Source organism: Microplitis mediator, chromosome 8 (genome assembly GCF_029852145.1).
Source record: "Microplitis mediator isolate UGA2020A chromosome 8, iyMicMedi2.1, whole genome shotgun sequence".
Lineage (NCBI taxonomy): Eukaryota > Metazoa > Arthropoda > Insecta > Hymenoptera > Braconidae > Microplitis > Microplitis mediator.
In genome coordinates, this window is record NC_079976.1 from 22,580,424 (window position 1) to 22,601,612 (window position 21,189).

The following is a 21,189-nucleotide window of genomic DNA, read 5'->3' on the forward strand; positions in this document are numbered from 1 at the left end:
AATAATAATAATAATAATAATAATAATAATAATAATAATAATAATAATAATAATAATAATAATAATAATAATAATAATAATAATAATAATAATAATAATAATAATAATAATAATAATAATAATAATAATAATAATAATAATAATAATAATAATAATAATAATAATAATAATAATAATAATAATAATAATAATAATAATAATAATAATAATAATAATAATAATATAATAATAATAATAATAATAATAATAATAATAATAATAATAATAATAATAATAATAATAATAATAATAATAATAATAATAATAATAATAATAATAATAATAATAATAATAATAATAATAATAATAATAATAATAATAATAATAATAATAATAATAATAATAATAATAATAATAATAATAATAATAATAATAATAATAATAATAATAATAATAATAATAATAATAATAATAATAATAATAATAATAATAATAATAATAATAATAATAATAATAATAATAATAATAATAATAATAATAATAATAATAATAATAATAATAATAATAATAATAATAATAATAATAATAATAATAATAATAATAATAATAATAATAATAATAATAATAATAATAATAATAATAATAATATAATAATAATAATAATAATAATAATAATAATAATAATAATAATAATAATAATAATAATAATAATAATAATAATAATAATAATAATAATAATAATAATAATAATAATAATAATAATAATAATAATAATAATAATAATAATAATAATAATAATAATAATAATAATAATAATAATAATAATAATAATAATAATAATAATAATAATAATAATAATAATAATAATAATAATAATAATAATAATAATAATAATAATAATAATAATAATAATAATAATAATAATAATAATAATAATAATAATAATAATAATAATAATAATAATAATAATAATAATAATAATAATAATAATAATAATAATAATAATAATAATAATAATAATAATAATAATAATAATAATAATAATAATAATAATAATAATAATAATAATAATAATAATAATAATAATAATAATAATAATAATAATAATAATAATAATAATAATAATAATAATCTAGATTTATTAATTTATTTTAATTTTCTTGGTATTTCAAACATGCTAATGCGCTTCCATAATGAGATGTCACACAGAGAAAAATGTTGGCTCGAAACCTACTTATTTTTACAATGCTGTCGACTAAACTTGAAACAGGAAGTAACGCATCAAAAAAATTATCGTGCTCTTACAAAAAATGATTATACTGTATCACATTACTTATTACGCGCGAGAAACTTATCGATGAGCTTCAATATCAATTACTTCCATACATTATAATAATTTTGATGTAGCATAATAATTTTTTATAAGAGCATAGTAATTTTTTGGATACTTTACTTTCTGTTTCAAGTTTGGTCGACAGCATAATAAAAATTGGTAGATTTCGAGCCAACATTTTTCTCCGTAGCACAAGAATTTTGATGTTTTCTTATGCCAAAATATTTTCAATTTTATCCAGTAAATAAGAGAAAATTCTTGACATTTTAAGAGTTGTTTTATCACTTTTATTCAATGATATAAATATTCGATGAAGACAACTAAAAAATTAAGCTGCCAAATTTTCATTAACTGCCGACATTTTTAAACAAAAGATAGTAAAAAAAACATAATCAATTCTGCAATTTAATGTTTTTTCATAAATATTGCCCATAAATAAAAATTTTATAAGTCAATGATTTAATCTAGTTTTGTCCTTGTAAATTTTCAGAACTAAAATTTTTTAAAGTTCACGAATTAATCTAATTTAGTCTGCTCGTAACGCGTTTGGTTTTTAAAGTAGCAGGTCGAAAACAGCTTAAAATTTTCATAAAAGATCAACATCAGATCAAATAGTCCAATCAGACTAAAATGAGGTCAAATTTTTCAGTCCGGGTGGATCAAAAACAGATTAAAATTTTTATCGAAGTTCAATAACAGACCAAGTAGTCCAAATACAGTCCAGTTAGACTAAAATCAGATCAAATTTTTCGACCCGAGATTTTAAACACCTTGTAATATCAAAAATTTTAATTAAGGTTAAACGTAATGGTAATAAATTAAGTGATTGTATGCTAATAGAAGTTAATTTCAGATGTTTCGGCGGGGACGATGTTTCCATCGAGACCGGGGGGATCCCGCCTCGAGGGGCCGGCAGGAAGCCGCCTCAACATCCATCATAAGAGGCCGGGATGAAGCCGCCTCAGCAGCTGTCGTGAGAGGCCAGCAGGAAGCCGCTTCGGAGAAAGAACAGAGCCGTTTGGAATTTAGTCGAGCTGGCCGTCGTGTAGTAGGCCCACGCCAATCGGTCTTTGGCCGTCTAGGTCCAAGCGTGAGCGGGGAATTACCACCCTATCCCAGTCACACGACGGAATTCCGAGCCTGCAGAGCTCCAACAACAACAACGATAACGGCAACTTCCACTCCAACAACAACAACGACAATTACAAGCACCACAACAACGGCTACTACATCAGTGACCAGAAAGTCCACCACAGCAGCAAAAACAACAACTCAACCTACAGTGCAGACTACCACCAGGAAACCACCACCAAGTCCTAAATCTTTTTCTGCGCTACGAACAACTCCAGCGGACGATGTCCTAGCGGCTGAACGTAAAAGGAAGGCAAATCAAAAACGTAGAGAGCTGCGGAAGACCAAGCTGTTAAAATTGGCCATGGGGGAAGAACCAGTGAGGAATCCTGAAGCCGTACAGAAGCTTTGGCTCCATACAGCAGGGCCTGAGGAGTTTAAGAAGTGGGAACAGGAAGGACGGCCGAAGTTGAGGGTGGCCAGTGAACCCGGGACGTTCCCTGAGGAATAAAAACCTAGAATAAGGCTCTTCTTAAATAAAACCGTTCTGATTTTCATATAATCACTATACTTATTACGTCCCAGACAACATCCTCTATCCTTGAGGACGAGGCTCTGGAATCAGCGACCCGGGTGACAGTCTGGCAGGGGGGAGTGTAACGGGGTGAATTTAATAAATTATAATAATTTGAAATTTAAGTTTGAATAAATTTCCCGCGGTTGGTCAATGACCCAATAACCATAAACCCCGTGACCTAGTTTATCGACTTGTCACCGGGAGCGCCAATTTTGGAGGCTCGTCCTCCAGAACCAATTAGAATTAATCAATTGGGGAGACACCCGATAATTGCCGAAAGGTCGCGAACTTAATCTACATTAGTGAGTGCACGAGGTGAAAACGGACACAGTTGGACGGACCGGCGTTGCAGTTAGACACAAAACCAAACTGTAAATTCAGGTAATTATATATACCCTAGAGAGGTACTTGTGGAACCTTCTAGAAGCACTAAATTAATTAATAATAAATCGTGTATCCGGCCGATAGCCGATACACTACAATTATAACTACTTATTTGTATTGAACTATCCACAGATACCTATATAAATTGAGGCGAGATAAAGTTGAGGAGAAAAAAAATCATTGGGAAAAGAACGTGTCAGCGGAAATCGGCAGAAGGGCTGGAGAAACAAAGGAAGCCACGAGCAATTGAATACAGGAAAGAATATTACAAAAAGGTAAATAAATCGTCGGCCGGTTGCCACAAGTTATTACTCTATTAATTAATTAATAATTAAGAGATTCGTGGGTAGTCGCCATTTCCGATTTGATTAAAATAAATTACGAATTCTCGGCAAGAAGGCCAGAATTCAAAATTTAATTTACACGCGGTCCGTCGGATAAATTCTCGGCAAGAAAGCCAGAATTTATTAACAATTAAAATTAAAATAAAAGTCAAATTTCTCGGCAAGAGGGCCAGAAATTTTTAATAATAAAATCTAGTTATTAAGGAAAATTAATAGTAATTTAATAATTTTATTTAATAAGAATATTATACAATTATAAAATTCAAAAGACTGAAAGAAAGTAAAAGTGTTGTGAATTAGTGATAAAAGGATAAATAAAAATAAGTAATAAAATTTATCAGTAAGTTGATGTCAGTCATAATTGTAAAAATAAAATTGTTGATGCAAATAGAGGAAGATAGCGCCTGTCGCGGGCAGCAGTTTTTCGGTGTCAGTAAATTCACACTCAACAACTTGATATTTGAAAAACTGAAAGTATAAAAGTATAAAATAATAAAATTTACAGTCGGGAAATTTTGAGGAAAGAAATAAAAATTATTGTCGTGGAAAATTTTGAGTATGAAAATTTTGAAAGAAATAAATTTATTATTGTGGAAATTTTACAGAATAAAATCATACACGGAAAGAAAATTATGGGAAGTTTTCCTATGCATTATGGGAATGGTTCCCATAATGGTATAGGAACAGTACCTATACTACTATAGGGATGGTTCCCATATATTATGGGAACCATCCCTATAATATCATTAAATTTTTTTTTTGCACAATAGTGTAGAAATTTCCCAAAATTTGAATTTTCTTTAATGTTTTGTGCTGACAAAAAATTCTTGTTAAAAATTTTAATGTTTTTTGCCAAATACGATTTTTTTTTCAATGTTTGAATTTTTGTTTTTATGTTTAATAATATTTCTGTGTATTGTAGAAGTGATTACCACACTTTTCTTTACATTAATTTTTTCATGATAATATGGGAACCATTCCCATAATATTATAGGAATGGTTCCTATAATGATATGGGAATGGTTCCCATAATATTATGGGAACCGTTCCCATAATGGTATGGGAACCATTCCAATTGCATTATGGGAATCATTCCCATAATATTATGGGAATGGTTCCTATAATTTATGGGAATAGTTCCTATAAATTATAGGAACCATTCCCATAAATTATAGGAACCATTCCTATAGTGTTATGGGTATCATTCCCATAATTATAGGAACTATTCCTATAATTATGGGAAATGTTCCTATAATTATAGGAACCGCTCCCATAATTTATGGTCGTAATTCCTATGATGGTATAGGAAAAAATTTCACAAAATTATGGGAACCGCTGCTATAATTTTCTTTCCGTGTAGTTATGAAAATCTAAGTAAAAGTTTCGGAACAAATAAAATTTGAGATTAATTAAAAGCGTGGATGAAATTAATCGGTAAAATAATAAATTGGAAAACGTGTGTGAGTGTGATACAGTCCTGGGGACTCGAATGTAAAGCGTGTGTGTGTGTGAGAGAAAATTTAAGTTTCCTGGGGAAACGGTTTTAAATAATAGATCCTGGGGATCTGGCAAGTTGCCAATTTGTTTTATATAAAATTTTGATCCAGGGGATCAGGCCGGTGGCCAATTTAATATAAGAGTCCAGGGGACCAAATTTTAGTTAATTAATTGTAAGAATAAGAAATCCGGTGGACGATTTTGTTAAAAATAATTATAAGGAACATAAGCCCGGTGGGCATAATTGTGAATTGTTAAATAAAAGTGAAACTTATATTGATATAAAATTGTGTATTAAATAAATTTAATTCCTCAATCTCCTCACTCTTATATTTTTCAACGACCCTGATTTCTATTATAACATCTCCGGTTCTGGAAGGCCGAGTCTTATCTTCCAGTGGCGCCCTTATTAAAATCAATTAATAAAGGGGCCAAACTTGGCAAGGTTGAGAAATACCCTGTTATAAAATCTAAAACCAAGAAATTTTTTTGTGGGGTAGAAGAACTCTCAGTTTGAAAAAACTACATTAAGGACTCAAGACAAAGGTCAATTGGGATGAAAAAATTCTAAATTTGATTTAAATAAATTATAATCTTAATCTAATGAAATAACTTTTTTTGAATAATGCAAATATTAACTTAACCGGAAACAGAAAATTCCCTCATTTAATACAAATGTCTTCTTAAAAGAATACAATTACTTTTTTTAGAAAAGAATTAATATTTTGAATTGATGATTTTTTTTCTTGACTTGAAAAAAACATGGTCTTGATTCAAGAAAATGAATGACTTCACGTAAAAATTTATATCGTCCTATATTTTTGAGTGAATTCTAGTATAAATATTAAATGTTGTGAATCAGGAAATTATATGTGTATACTCAGAATATCACGATTCGGCAGTATTTTTTGCAATTTTGAATGAAAATGAAAATTTTCTTGGTTCAAGAACAAAATTTTCAACAGGCCGTAACTTCAAGAGAATTGGTCCAACAAGAAATAAAAAAAAGCAATTGTAGTTCCAAGTGTCTACTTTTTAGATTAGAACTTTAAAACTTTGTAGCATCAGCGATTTTTGAGTAATCTTAGAAAAATCAGTGACAAGAAAATTTTCAAATTTTTTTTATTTTTTAACTTCCCGCTAAGAAAATCGACAGTTTACGAAAAATTATGAGGTTATTGTTTTCACCCCGATTTTTGAAGGTCAAGTTTTCATCAGATGTCGACGTTTTGAGGTCCTAGGAAGCTATTCTGACTATTTTCAGAATGATGTCCGAGTGTCTGTATGTATGTATGTATGTATGTATGTATGTATGTATGAATGTATGAATGTATGTATGTATGTATATATATATATATATGTGTGTGTGTGTGTGTGTGTGTGTGTGTGTGTGTGTGTGTGTGTGTGTGTATGTGTGGTTTTTTCGAATCCCGCATTGTTTTCTAGTTATTTTTATTTTAATGTCAAGCTCTTAAAATCGATCAGAAGACTATTTTTTTTATGAGCATGACATTAAAATAAAAATAACTAGAAAACAATGTGGAATTCGAAAAAATATTATTCGGTATAACTTCTAGGGAATAAAATTGTCTACAAAAATGGTCCCATGATATTTTGTAATACGTCTGATAGTTTCGCCGGAAAAGTAAGAAAAACTAAAAATTCAATGTGAATTCGACTTCAACCCCAAATAACTTTTGAACAAATAGATTCCGCAAAAAATGATAAGAATCTTTTTTTGTAGAGCATTCAATTTCCTACAAATTATGCCTGCCAATTATTTCTATGACGCATCGTTAGCTACTTATAAAAATCAGAAGAAACTTATGAAAAATTATATCATTAGAATCTCCTCCCGAGTAAAAATGGAATTCCGCCGCACCACCGCCGCACCACCGCTGCACTACAGCCGTGACAATTCCGATTATTTTATAAATGCCGCACCACCACCGTGACAACTAAAGAATTTATCTATTCGCTGCACCACCGCCGTGACATCCCGAGTAAAAATGAAATTATCATTTTTACGAAAAAATTATAAATTTTTATCGACCGCCGCACCACCGCTGCACCACCGCCGCACCATAGCTGTGATATTTTGTTGTAAATTATTTTTGATTAGTGATTTAAAAATGATATATTCTTTTCAATCTCATATAGCACAAGTAAACTTAGTAGTCACTGTCGGTAGCGTAGCCTAGTCGTTAAAGCGTCGGTCTTTCGTGCGTAAGGTCCCGGGGTCGAATCCTACTAAATCGTGTACGTTTGGTTGATATTTGTACACGGAAAGAAAATTATGGGAAGTTTTCCTATGCATTATGGGAATGGTTCCCATAATGGTATGGGAACAGTACCTATACTACTATAGGGATGGTTCCCATATATTATGGGAACCATTCCCATAATAGTATGGGAATGATTCCCATACCATTATGGGAATGGTTCCCATAATGATATGGGAATGGTTCCCATACCATTGTGGGAACCATTCCCATAATATTATGGGGACCATTCCCATATCATTATGGGAACCATTCCCATAATGGTATGGGAATCATTCCCATAATGGTATGGGAATCATTCCCATACTATTATGGGAATGGTTCCCATATTGGTATAGGAACTATTCCGATAATATTATGGGAACTATTCCCATAATGTTATGGGAACCATCCCTATAATATCATTAAATTTTTTTTTTGCACAATAGTGTAGATATTTCCCAAAATTTGAATTTTCTTGAATGTTTTGTGCTGACAAAAAATTCTTGTTAAAAATTTTAATTTTTTTTGCCAAATACGATTTTTTTTTCAATGTTTGAATTTTCGTTTTTATGTTTAATAATATTTCTGTGTATTGTAGAAGTGATTACCACACTTTTCTTTAAATTAATTTTTTCATGATAATATGGGAACCATTCCCATAATATTATAGGAATGGTTCCCATAATGATATGGGAATGGTTCCCATAATATTATGGGAACCGTTCCCATAATGGTATGGGAACCATTCCAATTGCATTATGGGAATCATTCCCATAATATTATGGGAATAGTTCCCATACTATTATAGGAACCATTCCCATAATATTATGGGAATGGTTCCTATAATTTATGGGAATAGTTCCTATAAATTATAGGAACCATTCCCATAAATTATAGGAATGATTCCCATAATATTATAGAAAGTATTCCTATAAATTATAGGAACCATTCCTATAATTATAGGAACCATTCCTATAGTGTTATGGGTATCATTCCTATAATTATAGGAACTATTCCTATAATTATGGGAAACATTCCTATAATTATAGGAACCGCTCCCATAATTTATGGTCGTAATTCCTATGATGGTATAGGAAAAAATTTCACAAAATTATGGGAACCGCTGCTATAATTTTCTTTCCGTGTAGCGTTTTTTCCCTAAATTAAAAATTTCACTCGGTTAGAAATTAATTTCATCACAAATCTGATTGATTTCCGCATCATCAAAGAAAAAAAAAAAACTACTAAAATTGAGTAAGTCTTTTTTTTTTAATTTAGTTGAAATTTCTATACATGGCTATGTATATATTGAAAATTTTAATATATGGCCATATATAATTCACTTTTACCGGACAATTAAATTTCTTTCACCATAAACCGGGTAAATTAATCAATTAATCATAAGATATTTTGGCAGATAAATGCCATTTTTTTTTTTAATCGGGGTTATGCTTAGGCATTGGTGCGGCGGTCGTGCAGCGGCGGTGCGGCGGTGCTGGCAGAATATATTTTTAGCGTGCGGCCGAATAGTCCGCCAAACGGCAGTAGTGCAGCGGTGGTGCGGCGGTCGATAAAAATTTATAATTTTTTCGTAAAAATGATAATTTCATTTTTACTCGGGATGTCACGGCGGTGGTGCAGCGAATAGATAAATTCTTTAGTTGTCACGGCGGTGGTGCGGCATTTATAAAATAATTGGAATTGTCACGGCTGTAGTGCAGCGGTGGTGCGGCGGAATTCCATTTTTACTCGGGTCGTTTACTCGCATTGAGTTATCTCTTTACCTTTTCGATTACACAAAAATAGTTTGAATTGTATACTAATACAAAGACAATTTAGTAAAGAATAGTTTCCATCCAACATTGAGGCGATTGATTATTCTATCAATAATATATAAATTATTTTAATCTTAGAGACACAAGTTGTTTATTGTCATGTGAAAAAACTTAGTAAACACGATAACTAAAGACAGGAAAATTTTACCAATAAAAAATTCTCCGTAATAAAATTACGCCAAGTATATATATGAAACATTAATTACTTGTCTGTAAATTTATTGTTGTTACACAAAAGACTAAAAGAAATTTGGAAAATCCAAAAGTGCACGCCTCGAATGCTCATATTACAATAAAACTAATTTTTAATGTTTTTTCTTTATTACAAAATTTTTTAATAAACATCTAGACATTTTTTTTTTTTTTAATTTAGTTAATTGGATAACAGTTGGCAAGTCGATTTGTCACACGATATAATAAAAAAAAAAAAATTATCTCATGGTAAAGTGGAGCCTTATAATATCAGCTAAGTTTCATGATAATCATGCCTACTTATATTTGTGGGGGAAAAATGGCGAATTAAGCAATAGTCAACATAATCAGTTTTCAGTTTTTAATTGATAATAAATGAACGAGAAGGACTACAGTAGTAATATTTAAAAGGCTTCTATTCTACTAAAATTTGAAGCTATTGAAAAAAAAATTAGACTGATTAATTGAGTTTTTCGAGAGGTATCTTGCTCACACACGGACATCCCAATTGACAACCGACTAGTCTCATGTTAAATAATTTTCTTCTTTTATTATAGTGTAGCTAAATGAAATTTTTAATTAAATCCAAATTATTCTTTAGAATTTTCTCTAGACATTGGTGTACTTTTTTTTCCACAGAGGTGATTTATAAAATTAGCAGAAATGATTAAAGGTAGGAAAATCCCGTTTTTACGACAAGTCGATTATAGAGCACAACCTCTCCCGCTATCGCGTCCGAGGCGTGCAATAAAAAAAAATATCGAATAACTGAGATGCTGTCAAATTATCAAAAATTTTTGTTCTAATTTTTTCAAGATATCCAAAAAGTATGTATTAGCACGTAAAAAATTGCGAAAGTTATGAACAATTAAAGACAAAAAAAAGAAGGCATTTCGTTTTTTGCCAATATTTCATGGACTATTAATATTCAAAAAATTTTACAAAAAGATTCTTAAAGAGGACGAAATTTCCAATAAAAAACTCCGACTCCCCGGATTTTTAACTCCATTATTAATAGTTTTAATTTAACGCTGAAAATGGGTTTCCGCGCGACATTTTTAGGTTGCGCGCGCGGCGTCAAAAGCGAGTATGACACAGTAATTAATTTATTTGAGGTATTAAATTTTTTTTTTAAATTTGAAAAAATTATGGTGTATTCTGAACACTTTAAATAATTTATTCCCGTTGGAAATTTTACTTAAAGTTAATTTCAACAAGTTGAACGATTGTTAACTAACGAAATTTTTTTCAATTTTTTATTGTACTATTAAAAAACACGTGCTACAAAAGTTGCAGCGGCTGCTTCATTTATTTACTAAAAAACTGATATAACGTTTAAACTATTAGGGATACGAGAATTAACACACGGAGAAAAAAATCTGGTAATATTCGGTAATTTCCAAATAAAAATTACTATTTCGCCGAAGCAAACTTGAAACGGTCCAATCCCATATAGGAAGAAACAATAGGCCCAAGCTTGGCCGAGGCTTGGCGCAAGACTTATTAACTCTGGGGAAAGCTTGAAATCCAAGCTTGGCCCAAGTCTGTCTAAACATCGAAATGATAACACCCAGCCAAGCTTGAGTGACAGTGTTGTGCCAAGACTGCATCTTAGTATTGGCCCAATATCGAGAGCCAGTATTGTGCCAAGATTGCATCTAAGTATTGGCCCAATATCGAGAGCCAGTATTGTGCCAAGACTGTTGCTAAATAAGCACCTATTATTATTAAAAATAAATTTAAAAAAAAAAAATATTAGTAGAGTTGTGCGTGATGGTAACATATGGAAATAAATTTGTACACAGAGAAATCAGGTGGATCGATGAAACTAATTTTTTTTTTGCATTTGCTGGGTCTCGAACCTGGTCCTTCATGACTGCTAGGCAAGCGTCTTATCCACTAGGCTGTTACGCTATTCACAGAAGCCAGGTGTATTTAGGTACCATTTGTTATTTAGACTGGTAAACCAAGGCTTGTCACTTGAGTATTGGCTGAACCTTGTCCCGAGACTGGCAAACCAAGGCTTGTCACTTGAGCATTGGCTGAACCTTGTCCCGAGACTGGCAAACCAAGGCTTGTCACTTGAGCATTGGCTGAACCTTGTCCCAAGACTGGCAAACCAAGGCTTGTCACTTCAACGTTGGTCGGATCTCGGACCAACCTTGGGAGGCCGAGCCTCGGTAGCCCAGTATTGTGCCAAGACTGGCCCCGTTGTCAATATTTTTTTTCCTACAAGGGATAATGTGGAAATTTTCCTTTTAAATGAGTAAAGATTATAATCGCTTAATCCTATGAATAACTAATCTATAAGTCAAATTACTTTGAGTTTAAGAGTACAAAACTAAAGCATTCAATAAAATTTACCATTTGATTTAATAAAAAATCTATCTTGGAATAAAACTTTCACTGAGACTGCTATTGAATTTCTACTAATCCAGATAGTAAAAATTGTCTCCTTGTGTGTAATAATAAATTTTTTTTCCAACATATATATATATATGTATTAGACTGGGCCAAAAAAATGACTATTTTTTTTTTTCATAGCTATATCGAAAATATTATTCAGGATGACAAAAAAAAAATTTCATGAAAGTTTGAGTCCTTAATATTAATTTTAAGAGGTCTATCATCGCAATTTTTAATTTTAATTCATAATTTGATGTTTTACGTCAGAACTGCTAAAACATTGGAGTAAAAAAAATTCATTTCCACTTTTTCTTATGTAAAATTTAATTCCCTACAAAAAAGGTCTGATTGAAAATTTTCGTCAGACAAGCCGTTTCCGATTAATTGAGCTTAATAAATTGATATATTTTTTCGATTTAACATTTTTACTTTTGAATTTTGTAACTGACAAATCAAGAAATATCTAAAAAAGATCATGACAGATTCTTAAAGGAAATTTAATGCTCTACAAAAAAGGCCTCTTAACATTTTTTGCTAAATTCACTCCTTCAAAAGTTATTCAAGGTTGAATTTGAGTCAAAACGATTTCAATAACGTAAATAACTTTCGAAGGAGTGAATTTAGCAAAATATGTTAAGAGGCCTTTTTTGTAGAGCCTTAAATTTCTTTCGAAAATCTGTCATGGTCTTTATTAGATATTTATTGATTTGTCAGTTACAAAATTCAAAAGTAAAAATGTTAAATCGAAAAAATATATCAATTTGTTAAGCTTAATTAATCGGAAACGGCTTGTCTGACGAAAATTTTTAATCAGACCTTTTTTGTAGGGAATTTAATTTTACATAAGAATAATTGGAAATGAATTTTTTTTACTCGAATGTTTTAGCAGTTCTGACGTAAAACATCAAATTATGAATTAAAATTAAAAATTGCGATGATAGACCTCTTAAAATTAATTTTGAGGGCTCAAACTTTCATGAAATTTTTTTTTTGTCATTCTGAATAATATTTTCGATATAGCTATGAAAAAAAAAAAAGTCAATTTTTTTGGCCCAGTCTAATATATATGCATATCGTCGGAATGTTTCTGTATATATATTTATGTATATATCTCATATATATATGTATATATCTCATATCTCAATACCTATTTGAAATCCACCATCTTTTTTTTTTTTTACCACTGTGGGATTCGAACCTACGCCTTGCGAATATTCCAGTTAAAGTGCAAGCATGCGAACCACTTGACTACAGGTACCCTTCCGATATCTCGAAGTATATGCCAAATATGAATAAAATACAACGCAGTCGATATTATATTTCTCGTATTAAAAGTAACAGGCAAATAGCAATTTTTACCCGCTAAGTAGCAATTCACGTTATCGATGTTTTAAAAACTGCAATACCTCAACAAAATTTATTTGATATTATAATTTTTAGAATACCAGAGTTCTTTTTACAATGTTTTCAGTAATAGTTTTAAAATGTTATAAAATAAAATTAATAATCTTACAAATTGTAATAATCAGGATATAAATGAATAATTTTAGCGAAATTCATGTAAACATAACTTGAGTCATGAGTGACTTTTCTGTTGTTTCCAAATAAAAATCACTATCTACTCTATACTAATATTTTTTATTTTATCTACTGAATTTTATAGAATAGATAAAAATATTATAGAAAAATTTGGAAAATCCAAAAGTGCACGCCTCGAACACTCATGTTATGTCTTTTTTTTAAAGTTAAATTTCGAATAAAATTGAATATCCCGCTCTTTTCCCATAGAAGTTTCCATGATAAATATATGGTAATAAAAGTAAAAAAAAAAAAAAATAAGGAGAACATTCCTAATGAAAAATGGCGGCAGTGTGTGTTTGTTTACATGTAAACTTGCCGGTTTTAACCGTTATGATTTATTTTTAAAAAAACGAGAAGGCCTACAGTAGTGGTTTTCGAAAGGAACCTTCTTTGCTTAATTCGGAAAATTGTGAAAAAAAAATTAAGTAGTTTCGTCAAGTCGTTCTCGAGATATCCATACCACGCCGTTTTTTTGAACCACAGACTAATGGACGTCCACGATAAATTTTTTTTAATGAACTTTTTTTTATATCAATACATATTGGACAAATTAAAAAAAGTATCAGGATTATTTATTAGTGTTTCAGCTTTATATTGATGTGCTTTTCATAATGTGTAAGAGTAATAGAAAAAAAATATATGCACTTTAATGAGCGGAATTCGTGTGACCTTGACAGGTCGGTTATAAAGCACAACCTCTCCGCTTCGCTTCCGAGGCGTGCAATTAATATAAGTTTTATAGTAATTTATTCTTAATGATTTGTAATATTCAATTTATACTCTTACAAATGTTTTTAACGCAGAATTAAAATATTATCAAAGAGATTTTTGAATTTTGTTATTTCCAGAATGATTGTTGTAAAATAATTATGGATTATTACCATTCTCTATCCAATTTTTGCTAATCTGTATTATTACTTTTACAAATCGTAAAATTTACAATACTGATCGTAAGAATCAACGAAAAAATGTAATTTTCCATTGATAATAGTAATTTTTGGTTTGAGATTGGAAATTTCTCTGAGGAAAGTAATTTTTATTTGACGACTATAAATATTAGCTAATTTTGAGCTGCGCTTTTTTCCGTGTAACTTTCTCAGAAATTTGGCGACAATCTACTGCCGCAACCTGTCGCCATCTTTTTCGGAAAATTGAAGGCAACTTCCCGTCAACTTATGAGAACGCCAATTTTTGCGGCCAACTTGGTGGCAAGTTGCTGTTGTAGTCTGTCGCTAGCTTGGCTATCAGGGTAAATACTGTTAAGGGATACATAAGGCGCGATAGTCAGGCGTGCGTTCAATAAAATTTTTATTTATAATGATAATATCCATCAGTATTTTCCAATCTCCTGCACGGAAAAAACAGTTCTGTAAAAGTTACAGAAAAAAATCCATAAAATTTACTGATGATATTATTTTTAACATTTACAGATTAAATATGTTATTTCTACAAAGTCATAGATGTTATTTTTATAAATGACATGATGTAAACTAGCAGATAATGTTCTGCAAAAATTACATATTTTTTCTGTAGATTATACATTATTACTTTATGTAATATTTACTTATGCGGGTAAGTGTGCGCATGTGTGCAGGTTTGCGGGGGTAAGTGTGCGCATGTGTGCAAGTGTGTGGGGGTAAGTGTGCGCATGTGTGCAGGTTTGCGGGTAAGTGTGCGAATGCGTGGGAGTAAGTGTGTGCATGTGTGGGGGTAAGTGTTCGCATGTGTGCAGGTGTGCAGGGGTAAGTGTTCGCATGTGTCCAGGTGTGCGGGTAAGTGTGTGCATGTGTGCAGATGTATGGGGGTAAGTGTGCTCATGTATTTTGCTCTGTATTTTTTACATAAATACTTCTGTGAATTCTACAACTTCACTATGTAACTTTTACAGCCTTAAAAGATAAAAATTTCATTTTTGGTTCTGTAAAAATTACATAATTTAATTGACAGAGAAACATCTGTAAATTTTACAGACTTTTCTGTAATTTTTACAGAACTGTTTTTTCCGCGCGCGCGAGTATTTATTTGTACCTCCTCTACATTATACCATTATAATAAAACATAATTTTGTAATTGAAAAGTGACAGCCTCTTAAGATTAGCACTGAATTCTTATTATTTTTAATGGTCAAATAATTTTATTAGATGAATTAGATTACGAAAAAAGGGGAATAAAATAAAAAAAGGTTACGACAGAACTCAATAGGAAAATGTATATACTTCTTTTCACTGGATGCAGACGGCGGTAAACAATAGTGTAGGGGAAGGGGGGGGGGATAAAATGGGCTCCTTGAAAAAAAAAATGTTCAAATCCTCAGTTTTTTTTACTTGTATTACTTTTTTTTACTCTCTCGCCAAGTATTTGACGTTAATTTGTTCTGTCCATTAAAAATAAAAAATTAAAAAATGTGGGGCAAAATGGGCCCCCTCAAAAAATTTTTGTAATGCGAGTTTTTCAGCTTATTTCACTTTTTTTTCCTTCTGCTGGGTTTCTTGTGTTAATTTGCTGTGTCTATGAAAATTGAAAAATCCTGAAAAGTTGGGAAAACGGGCCCCCAACAAAACTCAATGTATGTTTGTCGCTTGTTTTGTGTTTTGAAACTTTTTGCTGTGTGTTTAGTATAAAAAAGAGTTGATAGTGAAAATTTGGACCTAAAAATAACTTCATTTTATTACTTGATTGCTAATATTTTTATTATTTTCGATTATATAGAATAAATTGTTTTTAAAAAAAATTATAGTTAGTAATGCTGTTGAACTCGTGACCTAGTTTGCCCCTTATCATAATTCTTTAATCATATCTGTTAAAAAAATTTTAGGAACCCGTTTGGCTAAAAAATATTCGTAGGTTTTCAAAGTCTAGACAGCCCATTTTACCCCCTCCCCCAACACTTTTCATGGTAAAAACTTTGGGCGGCCCATTTGCACCCTAATATTTCGAGGCATCAAAAATTTTAGGGGGCCCGTTTTGCCCCCCTCCCTTCCCCTATAATGGTAAAATATTATTTTATTGTTTAAATGGCATTTTCATTAATGTTATTCAATGTACATACAAAGATCTAATCCGATCTGGATAAATCTACACAAAATATAGATATCCATATCTGAAATATCAGATCAAATTGAATTTTAACTGATCCAAACTTTGTTCGAACCAAAAAAAAAGGATTTATTAATGCAAGAAATTTTGATTCGTCCCAAAAAAATTTTTACTTGTCACAAGAATTTTTTCGTACTATAAATTGAAAACTTAAAAATTCTTGTTGACAAGTTTTTACCTTGAGGTATATTTTAAAAACTATTAAGAATTAATTAATAATTAATGATTGAATAAAAAAAAAAATAACATATTTGGAAAGTTAAACATTTTTATTCAAATAATTATACACATTAATTATATACATACAAACAGGATCATAGAAACAAATATAAGATTATCACTAATTTTTACTTAGATTTTATTATTACAAAATATTCATTCGCTTAATGAGTTAAATATATTAGGAATGCTTAACACATTCACCTTACAAGTTATTTGAAAAGAAAGATAATCTAAAAAAATATTTACAACAATAATGAATTAAAATTTTTACAAGATTTTTGCCAATATTTCTTATTTTCTCTTCTGACAATATGAGTTTTCAGAAACAATAATAATTAATGTGACTCGAACAGATTTTTAAAAGCCAAGTGTGTTACGAACGTAAATTATTTTAACACACGGTAAATGTGTTCGACTTTTAAGGCCACACGTAAAACTATGGTTTTTGATTGTTTCTGGTGTTTAAATACTGTTTGGCAAGTGTGCTAATATTAACTACACACTTGGTCTTAGAGTACATAATTTATAAATAGTATTCATAACTTAATTAGCAGATTAGTATGACAAAATTAATCAAGTTCAAAGTACGTGCTTAGATAGAAGTTCATCGAAATCGTCTAAGTCAGTCATTGGTTCACTAGCCGTGGTTCCAGTAGTGGTATAGTAGTAAAAATCCTCGATGCAATTTGAGGATTTATCATCAGGTTGTGAATAATAACCAGAACTATTGTGGTTATTATTGATTCCACTGATGCTCGAATTACAGTTATTATTATTATTATCAGGATATCCGATGGAATTAGAATTAGAAGCATTATTATAGCTCTCGGTGTAATTATGCCCGTTTTGTTGGCTCCCGCTGTATGATGTTTGACAGCTGACGGCATTTGGGCAATAACTATTGTATATTCCGGTGTTCAACTCGACATTTTGTGGTAGATGATGATGATGCTGATGATGTACAGTTGCACCATACCCAGCCGATGTATTTATTCTTCTAAGCTTTGCATCTCTGTCTTTCTCTTTCTTGTCTTTCATCCGACGATTTTGAAACCATACTTTTACCTGTAAAAAAATTATAAACTTAGAAATTTCTAAATATCAGATCGATGTATAATTTTATAATAATTAATAGTTAATATTTTGTCGCGAATTACGATTTTCCGAACATAGAAGAGGGAGGGGCAAAACGGGGTACATAAGGAAATACCAAGTTTTCTAGGACTAAAATACACTAACTCATTTTTTTTTTTTTTTTTTTTTTCCAATGATTTTCTAAGTAAATAGAAAAAATTTTTAGTTACCGTTAAAAGAAAATTTTTTTCATTTTTACAGGAGAAATGGGGTACCCATAAAAAAGGTAAAAAAAAAGAAATTTCTGGATTTTTGATGAATTCTATTGATTTTAATTTTTTTGTAAATAATAAAACGAAGAAAAGTTATATTTTAAATGATTATTGGATACAAAAGAAGAAAAACAAATTTTTAATAGTTTTTATCATAAAACAAAAGTCATTAATATTTTTCAACTCACAATAAATTTTTTAAAAAGTTTATCGAGAAAAATTTAAAAAACGCTCAATTATATCTACAAAAGTCATTTTGGAATGTTTAAAAACAATTTAAAATATGAAATTTTGGTGGTATCCCATTTCGCCTACCCTAGCTCCTTTTGACCCCCCCCCCCCCTTCCTTATATATTAGATTTGGCATGAAGAATCTCGTAAGAAATTTAATTTTTTTGATGTAGCCTATTCTTGAAGGAAATTACTTCTTATTCACTTATTTATATATCAAACAAAAAATTGAATATTTTAAAAATAAAATTAATTATCGCACGGAAAAATTCTGGTTTGAAATGCTATGGTCCCTAGTGAAAATTTTTCCTACTTTTGTCCGAAGAAGTCTTTAAAACTCTAGAACTGCGTTTTTCAGACAAAGGTCCGTACGAGATTTTATCATTTGTAAACAAGTGATAGGAAAAATAGAAAAATTTTCTCACCTGTCTTTCTTCCAGTCCTAATTGTTTTGCAGTAAAAATTCTTCGTGGACGACATAAGAATTTTATATCCGCGAATAACCTCTCCAAACCATCCAACTGATTCTGACTGAATCGAGTCCGCGGTTTTCTATGGATGTTAATACCACCTATCAAATAAAATAAAAATATTATTACACTTATTGACTTAATTAATAATAAGTATCCATAAAGTTATTCTTATATGTAACAATAAGCGGAGTTTTGTAAATATTATTTATAAAAAATAATTCCACTCAATAAAATCGAAGTAAAAACTCGCGTATTACATAAATGATCAGCTGATACGCACACACATATATAGACACACATTTGCACACACACACACATTTGTACACACACATTTGCACACATGCACACACGCGGACACACACGCAGATATTTGCACACATCCGAACACACACAAGTACACATTCGCACACAAACACCTGCACATACCCAAACACACACTTGCACACTAGGGTGCTTCAAAAAAAAAAATTTAATTTTTTTTTGCTCTTACCCCCTAAAACGTTAGTGGTTGCCAAGAAAAATATCCTCCCAAAAGATGGGCTCTCTAGCTCAACTCTAAGAGGTCGCTATTTTAATTTTAATTTTTCATCTGATTAACATCTATATATTTATTTCTTTATTCAAAGTGTAATTACTCATAAGCTGCTCTACATTTTTCAAATTTAGACATAGACCTTTAAAGCTGAGTCCTCAAGCTTTCCAAAACCCTATGACAAGTCATAATTACCATTATTCAAATGTCAATTGAAGCTATTTGAAAAGTATCGATTTTGTATTTCAAAATGAAATTGTTAATTTTCGATTTTTTTTTGCTAGCTTCAATTGGGGATAGTTACGACTTGTCATAGGGTTTTGGAAAGCTTGAGAAATGAAATTTGAAGATTTATGTATAAATTTGAAAAATTTTGAGCAGCTTATGAGTAATTACACTTTGAATGAAAAAATAAATTTTTACGTGTTAATCAAAAGGGAAATTAAAATTAAAATAGCGACCTCTTAGAGTTGAGCTAGAGAGCCCATCTTTTGGGAGGATTTTTTTTTTGGCAACCACTAACGTTTTAGGGGGAAAGAGCAAAAAAAAATCAAAGTTTTTTTTTGAAGCACCCTATTGCACACACACACACACACACACACACACACACACACACACACACACACACACACACACACACACACACACACACACACACACACACACACATTGTTTAGCAGTTTAATATAAATTAATGTCAATTTATTTAAGTATTCAAACTCCAGACCGGAGTGATTTGGGAGTGAAATAAAATCCGCGTCACTTTGCAATCACTCCGCTAAAAAAAACTCCCAATTCACTCCGCATGCGGAGTGTTTTTTAGTAAAACTCCGGAACTCCGAGTGACGGAGTGAATTCGAATTTAATTTTAATCCGAATTCACTCCGGATTTTCTACAGTGTGAAAAAAAAATTTGAACAAAAATCTGGAAAATAGTTTGCACTTATAAATGTTTCATTACCTTTTGTTGTCTTTGAAGTCTTGACTTCGTCAGAACTGGAGGGTGGAGAAGTACTTGATTCTTCTGATCGTATACCTTCTGGTGAAGATCCGTAAGTTGGAAACTCCAATGGCAGAGTAGAGTAATTCAATAAAACGTCAAAATCAGGAAGAACAGACATTTTCACTCGGTTATTTTATAAATTGTTAGGTTTAAAAAAATATATTGGAATTTGGATGGTAATAAGTAAGAACTTAGATGGCGAAGTTAACTTATGGAAGGCACTGAAGCAACTGATGTCTGAAGGTTTCAGGTACGCCAAATTTTAGGGAAACGTAGTCCCCACCTCACCGACCTGTCTATATTCTATTGTGTCTGCTAAAAATTGTCAACTTATCCCCTCTCTACCTTGGCGATCCTGTCGGCTCCCAAGTGAAATTTTCCCACTTACACAGTAACGTACAGACAGTATAAATATTAGAGTAATCCAAAAAGAACATTTTTGTTTTTTTTCAAGGACTATTATGTCAAAGGCATAAAAAAAAATTCCTCCAAAGCGCCGCTTGATATCTCAATTCTTCAAGAAGCTCAATAAATTTATAATTTCCCGTTTATGTAACACGTAAACAAATTTTTTTTATGATTTCATCCGGTAAAACTACGAAAAAAAATTTTTCTCTGAATTCGCCATCAATTTTTCTTCTAGGAAATTTAATTTTCTAGAAAAAAGTATCGAATAAGTTGATTCGTAATCCTAACGGGTAAAAAGTTATTGGGCTTTAAATATTCGCGATAAAAGAAAATTTAATTAGATATGAAGAAAATTAAATTCAGTATCCATCCGCAAGTAATAGTTTTAATTGAAAAATATAATGAACTTGGGACA

General features: G+C 30.5%; 2 protein-coding genes across 2 annotated transcripts in view; one reads left to right on the forward strand and one right to left on the reverse strand.

Moving 5' to 3' along the window:
- LOC130673370 (olfactomedin-like protein 2A) overlaps positions 1-3,051 on the forward strand; it is a 7,917-nt gene extending 4,866 nt beyond the window's left edge. The window contains exon 3 of the mRNA XM_057478358.1: positions 2,166-3,051. Coding sequence (XP_057334341.1) covers positions 2,166-2,894 — 729 coding nt within the window. The 3' untranslated portion in view covers positions 2,895-3,051. The remainder of the gene's footprint in view (positions 1-2,165) is intronic.
- Positions 3,052-17,360: 14,309 nt separating this feature from the next.
- Positions 17,361-20,484, reverse strand: LOC130673936 (homeobox protein Hox-A2-like). Its single transcript, XM_057479152.1, has 3 exons — positions 20,325-20,484; positions 18,784-18,929; positions 17,361-17,846 (listed from the first exon to the last, which is right to left on the reverse strand). The coding sequence occupies exons 1-3, from the start codon at positions 20,482-20,484 to the stop codon at positions 17,361-17,363; spliced, it is 792 nt and encodes a 263-aa protein (XP_057335135.1).
- Between the last annotated feature and the right edge of the window lie 705 nt (positions 20,485-21,189).

Excerpts from the sequence above, each read along its gene's own strand:
- LOC130673936 (XM_057479152.1), bottom strand. The coding sequence starts at position 20,484 with ATGTCTGTTCTTCCTGATTTTGACGTTTTATTGAATTACTCTACTCTG. Across the intron at positions 18,930-20,324 it reads GACTTCAAAGACAACAAAAG|GTGGTATTAACATCCATAGA; the intron begins GTAATGAAACAT and ends TTTATTTGATAG. Across the intron at positions 17,847-18,783 it reads TAGGACTGGAAGAAAGACAG|GTAAAAGTATGGTTTCAAAA; the intron begins GTGAGAAAATTT and ends ATTTTTTTACAG.